Raw genomic sequence first — 24,000 nt, 5'->3', positions numbered from 1 at the left:
CCTGAACTGTTTGTGATTTTCCAAGTCCCATACTTGCCAGTCATAACCTATCTTAACTTAGTTTCCCTGGGCAAGAAATGTAGGAGATAAGTATGGCTCCTGTGGCGTGAGGAGACTTAAGTCGACTTCCTGGAACAGGGGTCATTAAGAAGAAGAGAAAGAAGAAAACAATCCATAGTCAGGACTTCATTCAAAGATCTGTGATCTACTGGAGCTGTAAGGCTAAGAGCCTGATAATTGTAACAGGATGGAATGAAGATAAGGATTCTCCTGAAGGGTCTTTGATTCTGGAGCTGACATTCCCTCTCTGTTAGTCTGCCCTTAAGTACAGACTATCTTATCTTCAAAAACATCTTCAGACACTTCTCTCCAGCTTTTTGACAGTGATAATTAACCAGATTTTTAAGATTTTTCTCTGGTGGTGATATGGATCGTATTACTAAGCTGAATGGCCTTATTAATAATGGTTTACAATATTTATGTGTCTAGATGGACACGTAAGTGCAAATAAATAATTGCAAGTTATGAATATAGGCTGCATGCAGATTTTCCTCTTTGTTTTGCATTTAAATCTACATATTCCACTCCATCAAAATATTAGTCTGGACTATTAGAGTAGTTTACTTAAGATCAGCATAGTGCACTGCAGCTTTCTTTTACAGAATCCTTTAATGTGCTTTTCATATTGCATCCACTATTTTTAGAAAAATGGCAAAGTGTCTTGTCTTCCCCCGAGTTTAGATACTCCTGCTGTTCTCTCTTTTCCTTTAATGTGACAAACCTTAAAGCTGTAAGGGACCTCTAATGGTGAAGAAACTCTAAACACTGGGTTCTGAAATGTACTTTTCCAGAAATCAGTTTTTAACTGCTCTACTTGCTATGATGGTAACAGAAACTATTTCTAGTTTGAATCTGGACTGTTACCAGGCTGCTGTGCTTTGGCCTGACTGGGTCATCCTTTTCAGTTACCATTTGATAGATTGGGAATTGGTTATTCATCCTGTTCACAAGTGGTAAAAGGACAAGATGGGCAACTTCTGAACTTGCTTCATCTGTTGCTGGGTTTTTACTCTGTGAAGAACACAAAGACTAGGGTTGAGATAATACTGGTAGTGTGGGAGACTCACAAAGAAAAATTCATTGACATAATAAGGTTGGACAGGTGTTGCATAGGACTGGTCTCTGTTTCTCAGAGTCTTTGGCTATGTCAACACTGGACTTGCAAGCTTATCTGTCCAAGGAAATCAGTTTGCAGCAAGCTGGAATTATGACGCAATGGAAACCCTGCAATGACTGCTTATTTGATATTTTTTTAAAGAAGAGGTATTCTCCTTTGCTTTCAATGCAAAGCAATTCAGCTTGTGGAAGGAAACCCTCAGCACATACAAGGAGCGCCTAACACAGAGCCAGTGTGGAAGCCCAACTTCCCTCTGTGTAAAGAAGACTTGTATTTTCAGTGTCCTCAACAAACTCTTCCCCTAGAAGAGAAGGTCTTTAAGGAACCCCAGGTGGGTCCCTTCGCAAGGTTTCTTGTAAACTCTTTCCATCTTTTATAGGGGTTATTGAGACTATTACATAGCATTGCTATAATCTTAAACAAGCTGGGTAATATGCCTAATTCTCTACTGGTTGGAATCATGCCTAGTCATTGACACCTCCACAAAGAGAGTGCCACTTAAGAATACTCCACTTTCCTGCAACACTGATAGAATTTTGCAATCATGTGTACTCTTTGCACAAGAATAAATGAGTGAACAGTATGAGAAGCAGGAGAAAATACCCCTTACTTTTTTTGGTTCTGTGTGAAAGAAAGAGACGGTGGACCAAAATCCAAACCTTAATTTCTTCTCTGGAAAACTTGGGTAACTATGCTTGTATAATTGCCATTTCCATAAAATTAGGATTTGACTCTACTCTTCTTACAAATTACCATCTAAACCAGGATAAGAATGGTTCACATAAGCAGAATCTCTTGTAATGATGATTTAAATTATTTAAATTTTGATTCCTTCATACAGTAGTGAAAAATATAGTTAATCCAGTCTGCCATAAAGTGACTTTCATATCTGTTCATTTTATTTCACTTTTGATATTTTACTTTTCTTCATTTAAAGTAACTGACATTTATTTGGATAAAGCAAGCTAGGACCAGAAGTAAATAATTCCATCTTGGAAAAGACAGTTATGGGCTTTTTCTATGACTTCTCACTAGAAGTTGCATCCACTAAAATGAGTGGTTGTAGTCCTATTAAAGGTATGACAATACAGATTAACAGGTCTGTCATACACCAGGAGGAACAAATCTTGCTGTATTTTTCTTCTGATATCATTTAGAGTTACAATATATGAATTTTCTTTTGTGAGGTTATGGAACAGATTAGGGAAGCACCGACTCTTAGGATTTCAGCTGCTGATTAGGATGGGAAGGCAATGAGAGCTTTAATTGAACTTTTATTTCTTGGGCTGCTATTAGCTTTTTTAAACCAGGGTATTAATAACCTCATCAAAAAGTCCAAACACTGATATAGCGTGTGGGAGACTCCTGCTGAGGATGCTCACAAATAGGAGAGTATATGCAGACAGACAGGAATTTGTCCATAGAGAGAGTGAACTGGTGTTTCTGTGGTTTGAAAGGATGGTGCAGAGCAGAAGTTTTACAGCTCCACACATCCTGTGCATACACACATTACTTTTACATAAAGAGACAAAGATATCTTTATCCACACGACAGATAGACAAACAGACTGACTGACTTCAAACTTGCACTTTCAGTAGAGATTTTTTCCCCCCATCTCCGGGTACTGCTTTTCAAAATTGCCTGAGGCTACAGTACAGCACCTCAGATCCCCAAGGCCCATTGCCTGGCTCCTAATAGCCACTCTCCATCTGTGTCACATGAACAGCTGATGAGATAGCTCCAGTGTCTGTATTTTGGAGAGCATATCCACCCAGGTTAAAATGCTGGGGTTGCCAAGGAGCAGTCAGAAGCCATTAGTGTTTGTGAGAATTTGCCTTGCAGCAGTTCCTTGGCATAGTGGAAAGAGTGTGTGCATGTGTGTGCGCGCGCACACGTGTCTGTGAGAGAGGGGTAGGGTGGAATACGTGGGGGGGGAAGAAAGCAGCAGAAAGGAGTGCTTTCTAAATAACTGATATATTGCAAAAGCAAACAGTTGTGTCAGGAATGTATTGGTTACAGTCTTGAGAGCTTCCATAACCTCTTCAACTAGTTCACTGTGATTTGGCTCTCCTTTCTCTATCATTAATAGAAGAAAAAAAAAAAAGCACAAGAAACAGAGCAGCGACTTCAGGGTCTTGCTCTGGTGTTTGGGCAGATGGAAAGGAGCTGCTCTGCCTTGGGGCAGGGTGGTTGTAATGAAGTGGCCTGTCAGTCTGTAAATAGTGAGGGTCATCTCTTCCATGTGATGGAGGGTATCACATTGCAGTGAAAATGGAAATGTCAATAAAATTAATCTGCCAGCTCTTTGCTGTGGCTTTTTCTGTCTCTCCCATCCAAAAGGGTCGGTTTTTCAGAGGGGACACGGTACAAGAAGGGTGATCTGGCATGGGAGGGAAGATGGAGCTGAAATGCAAGTTTTGAAGCAAATGGACTGTATGTAGCAGCAATGTATTTCGTTTAGTAGCACTACAGATCTAGACGAGGCTATAGGAATTAGCTCATGAATCTATAGCATTCCTCAGGAAGCTATGGAGCGTCTAGCTCAGGCTACATTGAGCACAGAGTTTATTGTTTTAGGCTTTCTTGGACAAGGTTTTTACTTAGCATGGGATTTATGGCATTTACTGCTAATGAATGTCTATTCTTAAATTACAAAAACCACCGTCTCAGCACAATTCCCAGATGTCCTTCCAGGACCTCAGCTTCTTAAACACCAGCAGGGAGCATAAACTCTCCACTTCTCTGTTTTCCTCTTTCGTGTGGCTCCGGGCTAATGATGTGTAAGGAAAACACAGCAATCTATAAAGTCTCAGTGCTGTCCCAGTATTCTTCATTTATTTTGCATTTGATTATGCCACAAGTCGGATCTTGTTTCTTTCCTTTTTTTAAAGTTATTAGTTCAAATATTAATGTAGGAATATGGCATATATTGCTGCTCTTGATTGATGCCTTCCCAAAAACAGGAAGACGTGCTCGTATGAATTTTAAGAAAGTAGGGGTCCTGCAATGCCTTGCCAGAAGAGTTTTTCAGATACATAATTTAGATGCCCTCCAGGCAGGCTTTCAAGGCATTTTTGCTGGAGGGCAAGAAAAAATAACTATGACTGTTAAAAGTAAATGATTTTTGCTAATGCACAATTAATGCCAGGGAAAAGCACAGAAGAGAAGGATGTTGATGGAAAGTTCTGATTAAGTGAGAGCTCTACCTTGATGTGCATCTTTTTTTTTTAATGATAATAATCACTGATGCAGAGATGTAGAAGTTTTCATGTCATGCAAATGCTGTATGCAGGGTCACACTAGGTGTACGTGTTTGTGAGTGCGTGTGTACGTGTGCTGGGAGGTGATGGTTACTGGGAGGGGCTCATCTGACAGTGTGTTATGTGCACTGAACGGTGACATGGTTACTGCCACCTCTGCAGAGGGCCTCGAATATATAGACTACAGAACATTTAACTTGATTACTTATACGTACATATTCAGAATGGTTGTAGGGATGCATTTACAGTAAATGGGTTTTCTTGTGGCAGGTTTTCCCACATTGAATCCCATAATTGAAAAAGAGCTACTGCACTATGTCAAGCACACAATTATAATTGAATTAATGATATATGCATGTGTGAAACACAAAATTAGTATTTGGAGAGACACGGTTTTCTAATTTTTACATATTTTCATCAGCATTCTTATATAATGAGAAACAGTATGTGCCTGATCTAACAAATAAAAACCCCCCAAAATGTCGTAATGTCTTGGCAATTAATGATATTTTTTGGCTTCTGTATTTGGTTCATTAAACATCTCCTCCTTCCTGTTTTTCTCTTTGTTGTAGGTGATGGTTTAGACAACAGTGTAGCCTCACCTGGTACAGGAGATGATGATGACCCAGACAAGGACAAAAAGCGTCAGAAGAAAAGAGGCATTTTCCCCAAAGTAGCAACAAATATCATGAGAGCGTGGCTTTTCCAGCATCTCACAGTAAGTGGTGACCAAAACCAAAATAAATTCCTATTCATGTGCCTAATGAGGTTTATTCATCATTATTAGAAATCAATTATACCCATAATTTTTTGCCCATTATTAGGTCTCAGGCTTTGTTGCTTTTTTTTTATTAGATTTTTTTTTTCCTTAGGTCTTGGAATCATGATAAATCTCAAAGAAATCTATCTATCTATCTGTCTGTCTATCTGTCTATCTATATGTGTGTGTATGTGTATATATATACATATATATACACACATCCTATAGAAGGAAAAAGAGAGAGTACAACGCCTTAGCAAGGAACACCACCTATATACAAAGTAACCATTTTTGGCTTTGAACTATTCAAAATCCTCCTACGGACAGCAAAAGGGGGATTCTTACTTTAACACATACAAAGCTCTGCCTTCCAGATTCTTTATTGCTGGCCTCTGTTTACACAAACTTTGTATGTATGTGGTGAAAGGGAGAGCCCTGGTCTGTGTGCGTGTGCTGACATACACTGTGGATGTTAGAGAAGTTAAAGCAGCAGCTTGCAATCTTGTCATTGTTACTTTTTTGTGAGGAAATAAAGAAGGCTTACAGATTCCCTAATTTTTCAGTTGTGTAACAGAGAGAATAAGCGCCTTTTTTGCTTCTCTTCAAGTCCATAAATATTAAAACAACCATATTCACATTTGGGAGGAGAGAGATTAAATAAGTGAAATAGCAGTGCTTTCCTTGGGCTTTATTTGTCTGCTTGCTATCGGTTTTGTGTTGGTGTTCTGTTGACTATTATAGCTTCACTTAGGCATCAAAGCACAGTTCCACAGACAACCTAGTAAACCTTGTTTACTTCATGTGGGAAATGATGGAAACTGGTAAAATTATCAATTTTCTTCTTTCTCGCACTTTGAAATTGTTGCTTACTTGATAAGGCTTAAAATGCTAACTGTTATTAACTGCCTCTTCTTCTATCAAAGTTTAAAAATTTCCATGGTTTTATAAATTCCTGCTGTTGGTTACAGTGTAATGATTCCGGGACCCGGTTTATTTATGATAGAAACTATCGAACTGCTCTGCCAGCAGCACAGCTAAAGGGGGGAGCGATAGATTCACATTTCTAAACCATCATTTTGATGTAAGGACATTAGTAGCAAACTAAGGTGCATTGATCTGGCCTGTGGGGTCAGGATTAGCTGGAATAGCCAGTGTCTCTGCTGGAGTAGTGGTTATTCCTGCCTCTCAGCTATGGCCATTTCAAAGGTCAGGTGCCCTGTACCCACTTGGCTCAGAGGAATTAGACAGAACATGAGTCTCTGGGCTGATTACTTAACCAAAGACAAAATAATGAGTCCTAAGCAAATACTGACTAATTGAAAGGGCTGTAAATCCATTACATATTGGTCAGGGATAATCAGGAGTATTTAATCACTTTTATCTATTCAGGAGCACTGAAGCTGCAACAGCAAAGCCCTGAACCTTGCCATGTGCTTATTATTCTCATCATTATCAAAATTACTTCACAGCTGTTCTTTGCTACATCACCTCAGCTGGAGATTTACTAACCTGTAAAATGTTTTTAATTTGGAAGTCGAGTAAGTGCGAGTGGAGGGTTTTTCGATTAGCTGTAGGGTATCTTTAGATGAGTAGTACAGGCAGACAGCAAAAAGCAGGACCACAAATAAACAAGTTTGGTTTGTAGACACCTCCATGCTAACTCCATTTCCTCCTATGAAATTTGTGATATTTATTTTTTTTCCTTTCTGCCTTTCTTTCTTATGTGCTCCTTGAAAGCATTTGACACTTGCTTATTAAACAGTCAACTGCCTCTTGCTTCTCTTGCGGAAAGTCCTTCTGGCTTTTTGAAATCTCTTTTCCTTGTTTCCATCCTCTCTCTCCTGACCCTCTCCATCCTGCATGAATTAAGGAAATTTGCCGTCACTGGTGAGGATGGCCTCACAAAAATCAGATTAAATGAACACAAACCTTTTACCGTCCAGGCTTTAATGAGTTTGCAGGCGTTGAAAGATTTACTGCGCTGTAATTCTCAGACCTGCAAACTGATAATGGAGACCCCTGACCAGTGCAATGTAAATTCAGAAAGATTCTTGCCATAAACACATGCAGGGAAGGAAGAAAACTCCTTTCTTTTAAAGATCTCACACTTTTTCTCAAATTAGCTTGTCCATTCAAAATGTTACTCTGGCTGAGCCAGAACGGGGGAATCTGTGATGTGCAATTTTATTGTCTCAAGTAAATATCTTTACAATGACAGTCCATGATTCAATGTACATTCCTTCATTACTACTCTAACCTTATTTCAAATTGGTTTGTTCCTCTTTTGTGCTGTATGACCTGTTCTTGTATTACAATAATCCCCCGATGTACCCTTTTTTCTTTCTCTCTCTCTCTTTTTTTTTTAAGAAACTAATTGAATTATCTCATTATTTTAATTTGTTAAGCAAATGTATTTTATGTCTCAGGATGTGTTCTTAAAGAAGGAGCTGCTTAGGCTTTGCCCCCTGAATGGGCCATTGGTACATTTTGACATTCATGCATTCATTAAGGAGAGGAACATAAAAGAGCTCTGGTTGTATTTTTTTTTTTTTCAAACACCCAACCAGCATGGAGCAACTTTTCCATAAGCCACAGGGGTCTCTCTACATATGTTCTCAACTGCAATCCATTGTCACCTATTCTGAATACCTCAAAAGGACAAATAAAAAACTAAAGGCCAACTGTAGCAATTGTTAGCTGTTAGTCTCAATATGACAAAAATCATTAACCTCTGATTTCCCTGGAAGGAGAGGCAGTGGCAGTCCATCTCTTCTGGCATGGATTAAATGTAGAAGTCCTTTAGACTGTCAAATTCCAAGAGAGTAACTCAGATCTGACTAATTGTATTTACTTATGATTTTAAATAAAATGCTATTTTTTTTCCTTCATTCAATCAGTTTGCAAACTCCTAAGGCAGCCAATTTTAAAAATTGAATGGCCTAAGTGGCTTTTTTGAAGAGACAGGCACTTGAACTCTGATGTAGAATGAATGTATCTGACAGGCTGTGTCTTTCAAAACAATTTCTAACCCCTATCATGGCTTCCATTTTGTAGTAACTTTAATTATATTTGAAATAGGATACACATGCATGTTTTTATTGTTGGAAATCAAATGCAAAGAGTAGGAGCTTCTGTCATGTTCTCATTCACTTACTGAGCTCTGTCTTACATTTGGAATTACAACACTACCGGAAGATAAAAGATCTGAGGATGAATTGGTTGGAAATGTGTATGCTTTTTCTGGATAATATCCAGTGTTTAAGAAAGTAGAGGAAATCCTAGTCTGGTAGTATAATCTTTTCAATAGTACATAAAGATTACGACATCAGAAAGGTAAACCTGACATTAAGACTGTTTTTAGTTGAGTTCAAAGGTGGTTAAAGAAAAGAAACAGCAAGAAATCTGACCCAAGCTGAGAGTTTATTCATAGCTTTGGAAGACTCCTTTTCCTCTATGCTAAGGAGTTCTTAGTACACTCAATTAGCCTCTCAGACATCACTGCTTTCCTTCCTCAAGTGCTCCCCTATTTGCCCTGCAAAGAACATATTTGATCACTAAGTGAAAACAGGAAGTGCTCAAATGTATAGATACCTCCAGCTTACACCAGTGCTGAAATTAGGATTCCTTACCAGCAACCATAGAGCCCGTCCCCCTCCTCCCATGCCCTTTTGAAGGATGGAGGACCTTTAAAATATATATACATAATCAGAAGAGAGGAAAGTTATAAAAGGAAGTAATTATACCACTCTTTGGGCTTGTACCTCTGCTAGTTCATCCATTTCTGCAGCAGTGTGCCAAAGACTACATTTTTGCTACATTCAACATTTTTTCACCTTTTTTTACTGGTAGAGCTGGTAGAACAGAGCCTCATTTATGCTTTGACTCTTACCTGGAGTGATGCCCTTTGTTAAAATTCTATTTTGGTTGGTTTTTTTATTGCAGTCTTTAAGAAGGCATGTATCATAACTAATAGTACCAGATTTACCAATGGTAGTTTGCAAACTAAAGCTTTCTTACTGAAAGTGCCTAGTTCCCATCTGATGGTATTTGGGATGTGTCCCCTAAAGCCGGAGGAGTTGAGCTGGTTTTTCTGCTTTTTTTTTTTTTTTTTTTTTTTTGCTAGCTGAAGTTCTGTCTTCTAACTTTGAACAACGTCATTTTACCCTGATTTCCACAATTTTCTGGCTGAAGATCTTGCTCTTTACACAGCCTGTTATAGAATATATCTTGGTTTTATCTGTTTCATCGTCAGGCTAAAGTTCTCCTGGAAGGTGGTAAAGTGAACCAGCCACAGCTTTTGTACTTACCTGAATTAATTTTCTTAACTTGTCATATTAGATGTCCAGATTGGATAATATGAATAGTCTCACTGAAACAGATTTTTTTTTTCTGTATTTATGTGGGTGTATCTGAGAATAAAATGTGTACCTATCATATTTTGATGAATGGCTTATCAAGCCTTTTATACAGGGCAGCTATTTTATTTATTCATTAGATTTTATTCAAGAGATGAATGTCATCAACCAAAGCCCCAATCTTGGAGCAAGTGTTCAAGGAAGTTGAATCCAACCCACCTTCATAAATATCTCCTTCCATATTTTATTTTAGTAATGCTACCTTAAAGAAAGGTTACAAACATAGCTGGCTATTGCACTCCACACTGAACAGCTTACTTTCACATCAAACTGTAGAAGAACAGCTTTGCTCAGAGATGTGATCTGAGAGAAGCATTCTTCACATTGTTGGTTTTGCTCTACTTTAGAAAACCAAAACCAAACCTGAAAATACAACAGACCTCTGTCCAGTTAAAATGGCGAGAAGAAGGCTGGGAGACTCCAGATAATACAGGAATGTGCAGTCATTCTAGTGAATTTTAGTGTGTGTGTTGGACTGCATTGTAACATGCTATACCCGCTGAGAGTACACATAGGAGATGGACGATGTCCTCTGATTCTCCTGTAAAACTACCTGCGCGTGTGTTTGTGTGGCTGTCATTTCCACCTCAGGGCACCACAGGGTCAGAGAGCTGGAGGAGCCTAAGCTACAGTCTTATTCCAGGTCTGCTTTTTTGGCTGTGTGCTGTTTTCAGTAAGGTAATAAGTTGCTTGCTGGTGTAGAACAGACCTCTTTGTACAAACACCGCCCTGTTGGAAGCATGTCCTACAAAATAATATTGTGCTCATTTTTCTGCTGGAAAAACTTTTGTGAGGAGAGGTTAAATGACTTCACCCCACAGTGCTAAAGAAAAATCAGTGCCTGAATGCTAAACTCCCATGACCTGCAGTCTTGCAGTCCTCAGGAGAACAGAGTTGTGCCTCTTTGTACCCCAGAATTGTTCTGGTGTCTCCTCAGAAGGGCTGGTGGTGACCATTAACATTTGTAGTTTTTGCTGCTGGTAGCGCAGCCCTGCCTAATGTCATCAGCATCCCCCTCCTGTCCTGCCTGTGTGCACTACAGCATCACCAGCCTGGGCAGAATAAACCCAGAAATCTTTCTCAAAATGACACTTCTGATCCCAGGCTGAAAGGTTTCATCCTCTGAGTGCTCCTAGCAGTCGGCCATGAAAGCATCCTGAAGATTTAGTAAGAGACCAAACATTCACATACCTTTTAAACACCACAATCTTAAAAGAAAAGAGCTGAAATTGGATGGGGGTGGGGCTTTGTTTGTTTTAAAAATGGAATCTGAGATTAGATCTGACATTTCTACATCCACCCCCTACAGAAGAGGGAACCCAGGGTCATGGGGTGTGTGGGCCTCAAAAGCTAGCTTTGTCTGGGAGTGGTTAATCTAATCATTGTTACATAGACATCTGTTATTTCTTCTGAAAAATTGATGCTTTTGTGACACAATGATCCATCTATTTAGTACAACAGCCTGAGTAATTAAATTAAAAAAAGAATATTTTTGCAGGAGCATGTATTATAAAACTGCCATACCTCCTTGTACCAGTGAAAAGGCTGAGGAGAGGGAGTGGAAGATAGAGAGGGGCAGAGGGAGAGGAGTGCTTTAAGTCTCGCATTGTTTTCTGCTGGCTGGAGGAAAACATCTGTGAATTGTTTGAACTGAACCTTAGCAGGGACTGTCTGAATCTGTGTCATCTCTGTTTAATTTCAGGAAATGATGTCACAGTGCATTAAATAACAATGCTGCATGATTTATTTTTACTTGTACATGCTGTCCTAAGCATTTCAGTTACACGGCAGTGTTTCCAATTAAGTGCAAGCTTTCGGTTTTAAAAAATATACTCAGTAATGCTTTTTTGGGGGGGCACAGGGTATGGGGAGGCTGGGTTTTTTAGGGGGTCACCAAGGTTCAGGGCTGTCGGAGGGCTCTGGGCCCATTTGTCATGTGCTTATTTGTAGTTGGGACTGGATGTCAGCTCTCTCGTCACCCATGGCAACCTCCAGGACTGTGGGTTTGTTACAAAGCCTGTCTGGGGGAGAAAAAAACCTAAATATTCCGAACCGATCCATCAAAAGACCCATTAGATAGTTATAGCCAGCCCTATGTACTGTAGCTTTTGCCTCGATCAAACTTTCTGCACTCCCCCTTCTTCTGTAGAAGAATAGAGGACATAAGTCAATTCTGTCTGCCATCTGTCGCCTCTCTCCCTGCTCCTCAAATTAAAGAGACAGTCCAAAATTTAAATAATCGGATACAATCACAGGAAGCTGGCCTGGAAATTATTACATGTGCAATTGGTTGAGGGTTTTTTTTTACTTCTCATTTTGTTTTGAAGAGGGAATCTTTATTGTGCTTCTTTGGAGATCAAAATATGTTGTGTGTTTCAGCTTCAAAAATAGCATGCTGAGAAATACTGGATTTGCAGTGTCACTGGGTTGTTTTCTAATAGGATTCCAAGTTATATATAGGGTGAAATTCACACACACACACATACACGCCCTCCCCAGCCCCTAAAGAATCCCCAAATTGTGAATCCTGCAAGGGACAAGTAAATGAATCACACCACCCTTCCCCTCCAGCTCTCCTATCCCTTTCATTGCCTTTCTGCCCCCAAATTCATGGCAGGCTGACAGGCTGCAGCAAAATCCTTGTTGGTGCAACTAGGACAATTTAAGCTGTTGAGTCTACCTAATGGGCCTCTTCTAGGCCTGCTATAAGAGTTTTTCACAGTACCCTGTCTGATATTAGCTAGTTATGCTTTACCTTCTCTTCCTGTTTTTATCTTTATACCAGCCTGCCTGGTTTTGCCTCCTCCTCATCAACAGGCGACACAATGTGTCAGGACTGCAGCAAGGTGAATTTCTTTCATGTGACATATGAGGTCAGCCTATGCCAAACCATCAGATAATGTGGCTAGATGTTACTTCCCAGTTTAATATTCTACCTGACATTTTCAAACAGGGGATTCCTGAGAACAGCAAAAACACGTGCATGGTTTTAACTGAGGTTCGATTAAAAAGCCTCAACTGAACAAGCTGAATGTGGCCTAGTGAAAGATAGGATCAGCCACTGTTTTTCTCTGGTTGTTACTGTCAGATTACAAAGCTTTGCAGAGTCAGAGAAAAACACCAAAGTCCAATTAATGAATTCCTTAAAGTAATTGAAACAAGGAACTGATAGAGACAAGAATTCGTTTGTATAGAGTTGTGGCTGCAAGGCTCACAAGGCAAAAGGTGGTTTAACCAGAGCATATGAGAACATAAAGTGTTTAAACTCCAAAACCATTGCTCTAATAAATGTTGTGAACTGCAGCTTTTAGAGATCAAGATCACAGTCAGCTAGAGGAGAGAAGTCTTTGGAGTGTCTTCAGGCTCCACTGCCTAAAGCTGTTGTCATCAGAAAACTCATCCTTCCTTTCTCTGTAATGTGAGCACATGATTATATGTAAATATAAAAAATAGTTTTAGGGAAAATACAATTGCTGTTTGTGCAGTGATATTACCTCACAGCTTTGCCTCAGGATATGTTTAAAACTTTCTTCTCAAGATCCATGAGCAGGACAATTGGTTTCAAGGAAGTTTTCAGTAAAATTTGAGTTATGTTGGGAAAACAAACAAACAAACAAAAGCATGTTTCTGCCAACAGTTCCACAACTGCAAAGAAATGGATATGTCAATTCTTATTGCTGCCTAATGAAGAGAGTAGTTTGTGGCAGACAATATTACTCTTGTTGTTGTGGAGTTTGCCTTGAGTTATGATACCTAGAATAAAATATGCATTACATATTTTAGAGTTGATTGGCAGCACTTGTTTGTAATATCTAAAGCAATCATTGGCATCTCTAAAGATTTACAGTTATCTTTAAGCATAATGGCAATACAGTTTTCATGCTTTTACATTTGTTATTTTTTATTTTTACCTGCTATCCCCAAATCTGCCAAAACTAATTTCAGTTGTTTTGTCTGATACTGGGTGATAGGCCATAAAGAGTTTTTTAAATCTTGGTTTTACCTTTTTATGATGGCATTTCAAAATATATATTTTATTAGTAGCAGTTGACTACTTATGTCCATAAAATGTTTAACATCTTATGACATACTCTTACAATCTCAGGATAATAAATCTGAGTAGCTCAGTAAACAGCAGCAAATATTTTGGTTTAGTGTTTTAAAAAATCTGTGTACATAAATTTTTTTAGTGCTGTAGGAATTTGACTGTCATCAGGATCAAGCTCTTATTTAGCCATTTCAAAGTGGGAACTTGATATTCTGAAGTGGATATACTGTGGAAATACTATCTGACTAAGTCAGATAGCAATGGGAAAGCTCCTGTTCACTTTCTTAACATATACTACATATGTGAAAGGAGTAGATTTTCATATGATTATGGCCTAGTCTAGATTACTTTAAGATTATTATATCAATTTAAAAAACTTCAAAGATTATGTAAGCTATATTGTTAGTTGATATGCTGTATACCTACATCAATTGTTATAAATGTAGTTATTTTTCCTCCCAGGTAAGTTAAAAAATTAGGGTTTGAGCCTTTGTGCTCAAATATTTGCAGACAATTCACAAATTAGTGACTAACAGTGTATATCTCTCACTGATTCTGGTGGAACTCTGATCCCTTTGAAAAAGCCAGAAAAGATGTAGTGAAATCATAATGGGAGACAGAAAAACATTTAGTAAGTGTTAAATGCTCTAGCCACTTTATCCATGAATTACACTTAATAACTCTTTCAGTGATTCCCTATTTTGTGATAGAAAGACAAAAGTATTGAGTGCTTAACTGTTTGTCATATTCGCTTGTGACCCAGCTTTCACTACTGTCCCCAGGAGCTCTGGTAGACCTGTGGAGTTTTCACTTCTCTTTCTAGCTGTGACCATGACTGTGCCTTAGTTTCCCTGTTTAAACAGTATGGCATAATGATGGTGGCTGCTTTTTGAAGTACTTTTCATATTTACAAATGAAAAACACTGTGTAAGGCCTGTGTCTTTCACTTTGCTACAGCTGAATTGCAAAAAATTACACTTCTGTTGTGGTTTTATCCTGCTGTTGAAAGAGCATGACAGTCAAGCTATGCTTGCACAAATACCTGATCTTCTGTAGACTGAAAGTTCAGGAGAATTTTCTCTTTATGAAGGAGTATTTAATATATAATTAAGAGTGTTATATTTTTGCTGGTCTATACTAAAGACGAAAGCATATGATTTCTGCAAGCTACTTCAGTGTGAGTGTCTTGGCCTTGTGTTAATTTTGTCAGGTCTTTTCCTGGCTGGTGACCTGTTGTGGTGATTACTGCACAAATGCTATCAAATATCTTTCCCAGAAAACACCTGGAGAAAGAACTTCAGGCATCAACTGCTGGCCAAGAGGCAACAGTGAGAGTAAAGGGAGTGTAACGGCATTAACCAATGCATCTTTGTACTTCAAGAGCTTGCTAGTGGATATTCCCCTCCTCAACACCCTGGGAGTCTCCTGATGTGAAGCTGGACTTAGCCAGCTTTCCAGCCGGTCCTGGTCCTTTCTGCTGCCTCTTTTTGACTCAGCCAGGTGCTTCCCACTTGTGCATCCCACTCGTGCTTGAATGAAGCAACAGGAAACAGGAGGGTGACTTAGAGCGAGGAGTAAGGGCTGAAGGGATATTGCAAAGTCCCCATTTCAAAAATATTGGCAAGGTCCCTGCCCTACTGAGGACCATAGGTAGATAGCTGACAGCTGTTTGGATAGTTCACAAATGGGTTGTTCAGGGTTATGGAGTGTGAATAGGGAGAAAGGTCATATGTATGATAACAACTGGAATAAGGAATGATATGTGGTCAGAAGAGTGATGTGTGTATATTTGAGGGAGTCAGCAAAGGAGTGTTGCATAGGAATAGTGGAACATATTAATTGCAAAGAAAGTTGACTAATTTGAGGGATCAGTTCAAAATCTTAATGTTTAAAGAGTGCTTAGTTTCAACTATAAAGGGATATTTTGATTTTCTTTTTCAGAATAAAGTAGGAAATTAAACAGAAACGTGTGTTAATTATTGTGCACAAGAAAATAGAGGGAAAATAATTTGATTCATTTCTCTCTTCCATCTTCTTTATTCTTTTGGTGGATTAATTCAAGAGTTGTGTTACTTGGTCTTGTCTGTTTTCAATTCAATTTCTTCCAGTTACACAGGGACACTTTACTGCATGATCTAACATTGCTTAGGAAAGAGAGGTGCTTCTTGAGTTGGCATGAATTTCTCTGTGGGTGGTGGGATGAACTGCAGAGTTTTAGGATAATCCTAAGGATTACACATTGTTTCACATAATATGCCCATTTACACCTCAAGTTTAAACAGCCTACAGCCTATGAATGTGTTGTATGGTGGCCATAAACTGCCAAGCAAATGCTTCTCAGAACAAAAACCCCACTACTTTGTGCATATCTAACCAAAACATTTGTAGACAATTTACTACTATAATTAATCTTAGCTGTCCTGGCTTTTATGAACTTACATCCCACAATGCTCTTGGATGCAACCAACCTTCTGAGAAAAGGGGCTCTTGCCATTTTCTCTCCCTTTTATTTCCCAAAAGTCGTCCATTTAGAAAGCAATAATGCTTTCGAAGGAACCAGTGCAAAACAATATGTGTAACAGGAGAATAAAATGTGTACAAATGAACAGGACTATGGTGTTTTTCTGGAATGGGTACAAATAAACATAACTGTAGAGCTGTGGTACTATCATGAGTTTGGCTCCTGGGGTCTGAACACTGTTCAAAGCCCCAGCTGAAAAGATAAAATATTGCACTTTCCAATTCGGCAGTGCTCTAACATCCTCTACTGCATCCCAAACAATCTCTGCAGCAAACTTCTTGCTGAGATGGAAAACTCTTTAAAACAAGGCCTGGGGACTCATGAGCTTTCTACTCAGTACCCTTCAGGCTCACGCCATGAAAAAGTACCTTGCCTAAAAGAGGCCAAATATCACACAACAGAGCTGGTGGGAAATTCAAACTGTTCTAAGCGAAGAAGTCAATAGAGCTGCTGTAGTGAAAGGTAATGTTCAGAGTGAGATCACCGTGTTATGATCTCATGCTGAACATCGGGACTGGTTTGGTTTTTTTTTTTTCCGGATTATGAAACTAGCCTGAGGCCAGTCTGGTAAGAGTCTGAGAAAGATACAGAAGGATATTTGGAGAGCCTGGACTATCAGGGCCCTTATTCCCCAAAAAGGGTAACAGAGGCTGAAAAAAAAAAGAGAGAAATGAGAGCTGTATTGTTATTTCCATTGCTCTTTCCATCCATCCCAAAAATACAAGATCTAGCCCTAGACAGAGATTGTGTATACTGAAGCAGTGAATAAGCACAGGCTACAAAGAGATAACAGGAGAAATTACTGAAGAGGAACAAAACACCTTGCAGGAATAATGGGATTCAGCAGCCAAACCCCAGTCGTTTAGACTGTAGAACAATCTGTGGAAGTGCCTTTGCTTAGCAGTTTTAAAACTAGACTCCAAAAAAACACTTGAAGGTATACTGCTGAGAAACATCTTACATTCCTGCGCTTACACTGAAGTAGTCTTGCCTGAAGGTTTTCTTATATTTTCATGTTTTCTTATATTTTCATGTTTTCTTATTAATGATTAAAAACTGAAAAGTATCTTGAAATTAGAGCTGTTTTCAAAAGGAGGCCTTCCCAAATTTGGCTTCCTTTAGCTTTAAGTTTATGTTGTATTTGTTTCAACTTTTTAAATGACATTTCATTTATCTGTCAGTGGAAAAATTATTGCAAAATTAACTTACAAAGTCAAACTAGAAATGGTCTTGAGACACAAATTGAAGAACTAAGCTTTAGAGAAATATTTAATTACTGTTCCTTCAGGCACTGGGAGTGGATGCTGAAGGTCAGCCAGGCTTAGGCTCTGTCAAACTGACAAAGAAAGCAACTTTGTATTGAGAAACTTATGTAAAAAACACCTCCCTTTCAGATATTCAGAGGCAGAAACTGCCACAATACATACAGTGCTCTCCATTCACAGCTTGTGAAGTTTCAGCAATATCTGGGTAAGGTACAGGTCTGAAATCAACCCCTACCCAGCTTAGTCTTCCCCCAATATATCTGACATCTGCTTCAACATTTGCTCTTTGAAACACCAATCCAAAGCACCAAAAGTTGTTTGAGCATCCAAAATACAAATGTTGATTTTTAAGGTGTCATGGATCCAATGCAAATTTAGTATAAAATGGAGTTGACTATGGATTTACACAGAAGTTTGAATGCCATAATGGGTGAAAAACATAGCTTTTTCACCTGCTTTTCACTTACAGGCATTTATGGCAATTTGATGCCATGATTCAAAAACAAAGCTTGGGCCCTCAGAGAGGAAGAATGACCGCGAGGAAATATTGACTGAATGCCTGCTGTCTTCAGCTGCTGAATTTCACACACAGCTTTCCTCAAAAGTATCAGGAAGAAAGAGATTGTATTTTGAATTTAAAATGAAATTTTACTCTTGAACATTACTTTATAACAATATAACTGTGGGGTTCCATGTTCATCTCAATGCCTTCCAGATCAAATGAATTCTACTTTCATGATAGAAAAATGCTTTATTTTTTTTTTCCCCTCTTTTTTTATTTTTTCCTCCTTCGTTGCCAGAATTAGAAATTTAGCCTTGGATCTTAGATCCAAGTCGGATTCTTTCTGGCTTGTTTATTGGCAGTCGCAAGGATTATATGATAACAGTAATGTTGCAATTACAATGGTAAAGCTATGCAATTACAATAATAAATAGAAGATGGATTGGCCAGAAAAAAAAGCCCCATTTTCTTGCCCATAGCTAGACTGGCTTTATGAAGAAAAATATGACAAACTTCTATTATGGATTGAAGTCAATGACATTTTTTTGTCAACAGAGAATCAAATGCAATTCAGACACACAGGGACATAAATCTGTTCAGTAAGTCAGTCACCTTTCAGAACACCACTGCTTAGTTTTATTTTTCTCCTTTTGGGTATTTTTTTTCTGTCTGGCACAACATAGGATTAGTAAGTCAGGCATGTTTGGAAGGTTTTTAAAGAAGTGAAGCAACAGGACAAAGATCTCTTTTTCTCCCTCTTAATTTTACTTTCCGGGAATGGACTTGTGTAGCCACTTTAAGGTTGCCACAGGCATGACATGCCTTTATTAGGATTTTCACATACAGTTCAGGAGTTACCTGCTTGAGAAATGAGAGCAGGAGCCTTCCATGTCTGCATGATGGAATCCTCCTAGCTGCAAAAGCAGTGAAAACTGACCTTTGCTCCCTGAACAAGGAGTCTTCTGGCATGGAGCTCAGTTTTCCTACTGCTCTTCACAACTGTAAATAATGTTAGTATACCCTGAATTCAGAGCATGCAGCACTTTACATTACTATTGTGTATCTTAAAATAAACAACATTGCAAGCTGTTTATTTTGGTGTTACTATGTATGCATTTTTTAAACAGTGGTTACTTAAACAAACATCTCTGTTCCCACAGCACTTAAAAGCTGCTGTTTGCTCATTGTGGTTTTTGGGTTTTGTCACTTTTGTTTTGATTGTTTCTGAAAATCACACTGGAGGATACAGAAGACAGGAGTAAGTTGTACTTGTTCCAAGCAAATGCTTCATGTCACAGCTTTTTCTTTGTGCCAGTTTTTCCCATGTTCCTAGCAGAAATAATTTTGGTTTAGCTCAAATGTAGAGATCACCAGTATTCCAGACTGGTTGCAATTGTCCTCAAATGCATTTCTTCAGGCCAGTGAGGCCATGCATTTGTTATCAGAATTTGACACTGAGAAAGCAAAATTGTTTTAATAACATTAGTACTGATTATTTATTCATTGCTCAGCAAAACAAAAGGTGTGGGGGATGAGAATTTAGGGAATTGGGGGTTTCCACATCTTCTTTCATCCTCCCTCATCAGTCTTCATTCATCCTCCCTAGAAATCTCAAGTGCAGAGCAAACTTCTGTGGTTGGAAATGCTGATAGGAGGTTGATGAAAAAGCCATTATCAGACATCAAACTTTCAAAGCCCCATTGCCACAGCTTTGTGGCCCTCTACCTACACAGGGAACTCAGAGGACACTTGCTGGTCTGACACTATTCTGATGGAGGGCTAGGTGATCTACAGTGTTTTTCACCTGTAGCAGTGAGCTTTTGGTGATGGCTCTACTTCTTGCTATGCCATGTATACTGTTCTTGTGGTGTATTCGGCTAAATCTTAGTAAAAGGTTAAGGAAAAAGCTTATTTCTCCCTTCCCTCACTCTCCTTCCCTTTGTGAAAGGTGTTTATGGTACCTTGTGATTGTGATAGTTATTCTACAGTTGTTTTGTTCCACTTTGCCAATTTTTCCTAAATAATCTTCAATTAGTCCTTTTAGCTAAGAAAGAAAAATACTTATCTGAGTCTGTAGAATTGTGTTTTAAGGGACCAAGAAATCAGAGGCTTCCTCTGTGTGAATATTGCACTATTATAAGGAAAGCTGAGGATAGCACAGCAAGGCCACCATCAGAATTTCTTAGCAGAAGCAACAGTGGTAGGTTGAGGGGTGTGTGTTGTTAAAAATGGGTGGTCATCTTACCAACTTCTGCCTTGATTTTGGAGTGAAAGTGTGCCTGGGCAGTCATGAAAGTGCTGAGGTGATTCCCGTGTGGAAAAGGTTTGACAGGAGTGCTCCAAAAATCATGGGAGGCAGCACTAAACAGTATCAGGTACTGGACTAGCTCCGTCCAGCCTTGAGATCAGAACAGCACAAGGGTTTGATTTCCTTGTGCTTGGATACAGCTGAGAACCGAGTCCGAATTATTCATTTGCAGAGCTTGTAAAGGTTGACTGTCTTTTTGCAACAGAAAGTAATCTCTTCACTCAACTACTAATTGCCCCATGATGTTAATCAAGCAAGATTCTTAGATAAGGAAAATTAGTGTTTGAGAAAAATTGTGAATGCATTTCTTTTGCAATTTGTGTAGACTGTAAACCAGTTTGGCCTCCTTAATTATGGTCTTCAAAGATAAACAGGTTGAAGGGTGTGTTGCAGTCCTTGGCACAAATATAGCATATTTCAGTGCTTTGTTGAGCAAGCTGTGTGTTTTTGAGAAAGAAATAAAAAGTTACTTGCATTTTTTAGTGTAGTTAAGATTTATTATTTTTTATTTATAGCTCAGCAGGCATTGATTTTCCGCACTGTGTAAATGTTCATTTGCTTCTGGACTTCAATACACTGGATAACAACCCCTGCTCTCTCAGTAGAACTGTGACAATTAAGGATGAGGGGAGGATTTGATAGGAAAGTGGCCAACAGCACAGCAGTTGGACTGTGTCATTCCATCTACTTAAGGAGGACAGTGTAATATACCGTTGTACCACAGCTTTCCTTTTCACTCCTAACCTTTTCATCTAATTTGCAGAGCTATTAGCTGTTTTTTTCTTTTCACCTGCTGATAATTTTTCTCCTAATCAACCATGAGTCTTCCACGACTTTTCTTCTGCATCACTCACTGAGATATGGATTAAATCTGCTTCAATGCTAATATATATATATTTAAAATAGTTTTGTGTGTTTTTTCACTCTAAATACTATGCCAACAGTCTTAATTTGTGACCAAAATTACAAACATCATTTACATCTGTAGGTGAACATTCCACCTCTTCTATCTGAGAGACAGAAGATGGCAGAACGATTAAAATTTTTTAAATGCTGTTAACAGAAATGAAAACTACTTAGTGGCAGCAAAATTTTATGAGAAGAAGCAGGTAACATTAAATATTTTAAAAGTATTCTAAGCGCTTTTTTCTTAGTTTTCACTAAATAAAATCTGCTCTACTGGCCAGACAAATGCTCTCCTGAGCCAGATAAGGGTCAGCAGTGAGTGGTGATGAGGCCAAAAAATGATGCAAGTGTAGGAAGATCTCAGAAGTCCCAGTATTTTCTCCAGGCTTCTGGTGTGCAGAAGTTTAAAGACTTTCAGAGCTGGAAATTTACATCCAGATTGTAATGCTTAAAAGCCATTGATGCATTTGCATTTTATTTTCAGGCCTGCTGTGGACCAAACCATATATTCATGAGCTACAGTTGGAAGAGCTTAATTTTGGATTATTTGAATCATTGAGAACATTTATTAGACTATTTTCTGATGTAGAATGGGAATGGGACATTTGAATAAGCTTCACATTTCTTGATGTGTGGACCTAACCTTCTAAATTGTATTTAAAAAAAAAAAAAAAAAAAAAAGAAAGAAAGAAGAGAGAGCGAGGATATCAGTTTACACATGATTTTAAATTAAACCTGCATTCTTTCATGTAGCAATAGGAAAAACTTAGCAGTCCTGCAGTTTTCTAAGAAATTTTCATGAAGTGTTGGGAAAATTTTTCCTCTTCATTTGAAGGGAACCCTGATTAAAACTCTAACCATTCCATGTCTTTTCAGTGTCCCATTCTCCATTGCTCTGATCCTGTTCTTCACATGATTGATTCTGGCAAAATAAAACACTGATCAGCCCATACATTTGGTAGAGTGCTTTTAAATAAATATCCCTGCTGTGTCCTGGTAGAAAGCGTTCACACAGTTTTGACATAACCTAATCATGTGCAAAGCTAAACCTTTAGTAGCCAGCTCTTGCAGACATTTATTTTTTTTCCTTTTTCCCCTTCCCTTCTTCTTCGCATGGCCCCTTCGGAGCTGCTGGAGGGCGTTGTTGAGAAGTTGCTACCGTTGATACAGTTGCTATTAATCACAGTCTGCCGTGTTGTGACGCAGGGTCTAATAACATCCCATTGAGCTGCCCTTGTATGCTGGAGGCTTACCAACAGCACTAGGCCTTTGATATTCATCTCACACCAGGATAAAGAAAATGTAGAGTTAAAAAAAAAAAAAAAAAAAAAAAACCCAACTGCAAATAGGCAAAGAACAAAAAAGGGGAGAAACATAGCAAAATCAAAAACAGACACGCTTTCTGTGCGCTGCTTCGTTTACCATGGGAGCAGCAAAGCTATAAATCTCTGCTGTGTTGTTTGAAAATTGAACATGAGGCTGCTAAATTTATCATTCATTCTTTGTTGTTTCTGGGTAGTAGCTGCCTGACTTGGCTGACTTTGGTTTCTGTCCCCTCCTCAATAACAATTTTTGTTGTCATCGTTGTTTCAATACATTACACACGCAAATCAAAATTTTACCGGATCAAAGAATATTGGAGGATTTAGTAAAGTGCTCATAAAGGGGAGGAGGAACAAATTTGCTGCATGTTACACATCATGCTTCCTTGGCAACTGACTCCCTCACATTCATAATTACAGGAACATAATTTTTAAAAAGCAGCATGGGCGGGGGGAGGGAGAGGGAGCACTTCCTTTGGTTAAAGACATTCACAACTTTTAAAAAATGTGAGTCTTTGAAAATTAGAAAAAAAAAGTTCACCCATATGCTCTGTAAAGATTAAACCTGGAGCCTGATAGAACTGCACAATCACCTTCTTTTGTTAGCACTTCTTGTCCATGTTGAACTGCAAAGAAAAAAAGGTGGAAAGCAAGCCTGCTACAGATGTGACTGGCTATGAATATTCATGAATAACATTGCTCCTCCTTTTCTACTGGCATCCAAGCCATTCTGATCTCCCTCTCTTTTTTCCTCTTCTCCTTTCCATTCCCTTTCCTTCCTCAAGACTGAACAAGACTGCAGTTTTATTTCGGTAACAGCCTGGTACGATACAGTTGTCAGTGGTCTCCGAAGCCTTTTCTTTCCATTGGGGGAAAAAAAAACCGAAAATAAGGAAAAAAGAAAAAATCCCCAAAAAAACAAAGGAAAAAAGAAAAAAATTGTAATTATCCACAGTTTTATGAATCCACCTCCCCTTAATGTTCATTATTTAAACCAGCAGCAATTACAAGTTCAAAGGGGTTTAGAGGGCCAGCAACCCGCATAATCACTGCCAAATTAAGCGGGACTCATTCGTCACAGAAGAGTACACTCTGAGCAGTGAATCATGCATGCAGTGACAGGCACTGATTTACATAAAGACGAAATCTGTGCCCTCTAGGGCTGAGTGTTACTTTATCTCAGTGGCCCTGTGATATATGCATTTTCTTTTGGTGTTAGGAAGGTTCAGAGACTGATGCTCTCTAATACATTATATTTTATTCTCACTAGCATCACTACTACTGCCTAAAAAATACTAATAAAATACTGCCAACACTAATTCATATATATGTGTATTTAGCTAACAATAATCAAAACTTCAAGGCTCTTGAGTTTTTAAAAGCAAAGTTTTGTCCAGAGGAAAAAACCCTTTTCTAATCTGTTACAATACTTATGATCCTCTTGAATTAGTTTTTATTCCATAACCAATTTGCAGATCAAACACTCATTCTTGAAAAAGACTACGTTTATTCTCCA

The 24,000-nt window shown here is 38.6% G+C and overlaps 1 protein-coding gene across 5 annotated transcripts in view; it reads left to right on the top strand.

Annotated features, from left to right (window-relative positions):
* MEIS2 (Meis homeobox 2) overlaps nucleotides 1-24,000 on the top strand; it is a 172,763-nt gene that overhangs the window by 46,887 nt on the left and 101,876 nt on the right. For all 5 annotated transcript variants that reach the window (XM_041460023.1, XM_041460021.1, XM_041460020.1 and 2 more), the window contains one exon: nucleotides 5,010-5,155. In XM_041460023.1, the coding sequence (XP_041315957.1) occupies nucleotides 5,010-5,155 (146 nt within the window). The remainder of the gene's footprint in view (nucleotides 1-5,009; nucleotides 5,156-24,000) is intronic.

Source organism: Pyrgilauda ruficollis, unplaced genomic scaffold (assembly GCF_017590135.1).
Source record: "Pyrgilauda ruficollis isolate IOZ18807 unplaced genomic scaffold, ASM1759013v1 scaffold14, whole genome shotgun sequence".
Lineage (NCBI taxonomy): Eukaryota > Metazoa > Chordata > Aves > Passeriformes > Passeridae > Pyrgilauda > Pyrgilauda ruficollis.
The sequence above is the reverse complement of the archived record's forward strand: the minus strand, read 5'-3'. Positions and strand labels throughout refer to the sequence as shown.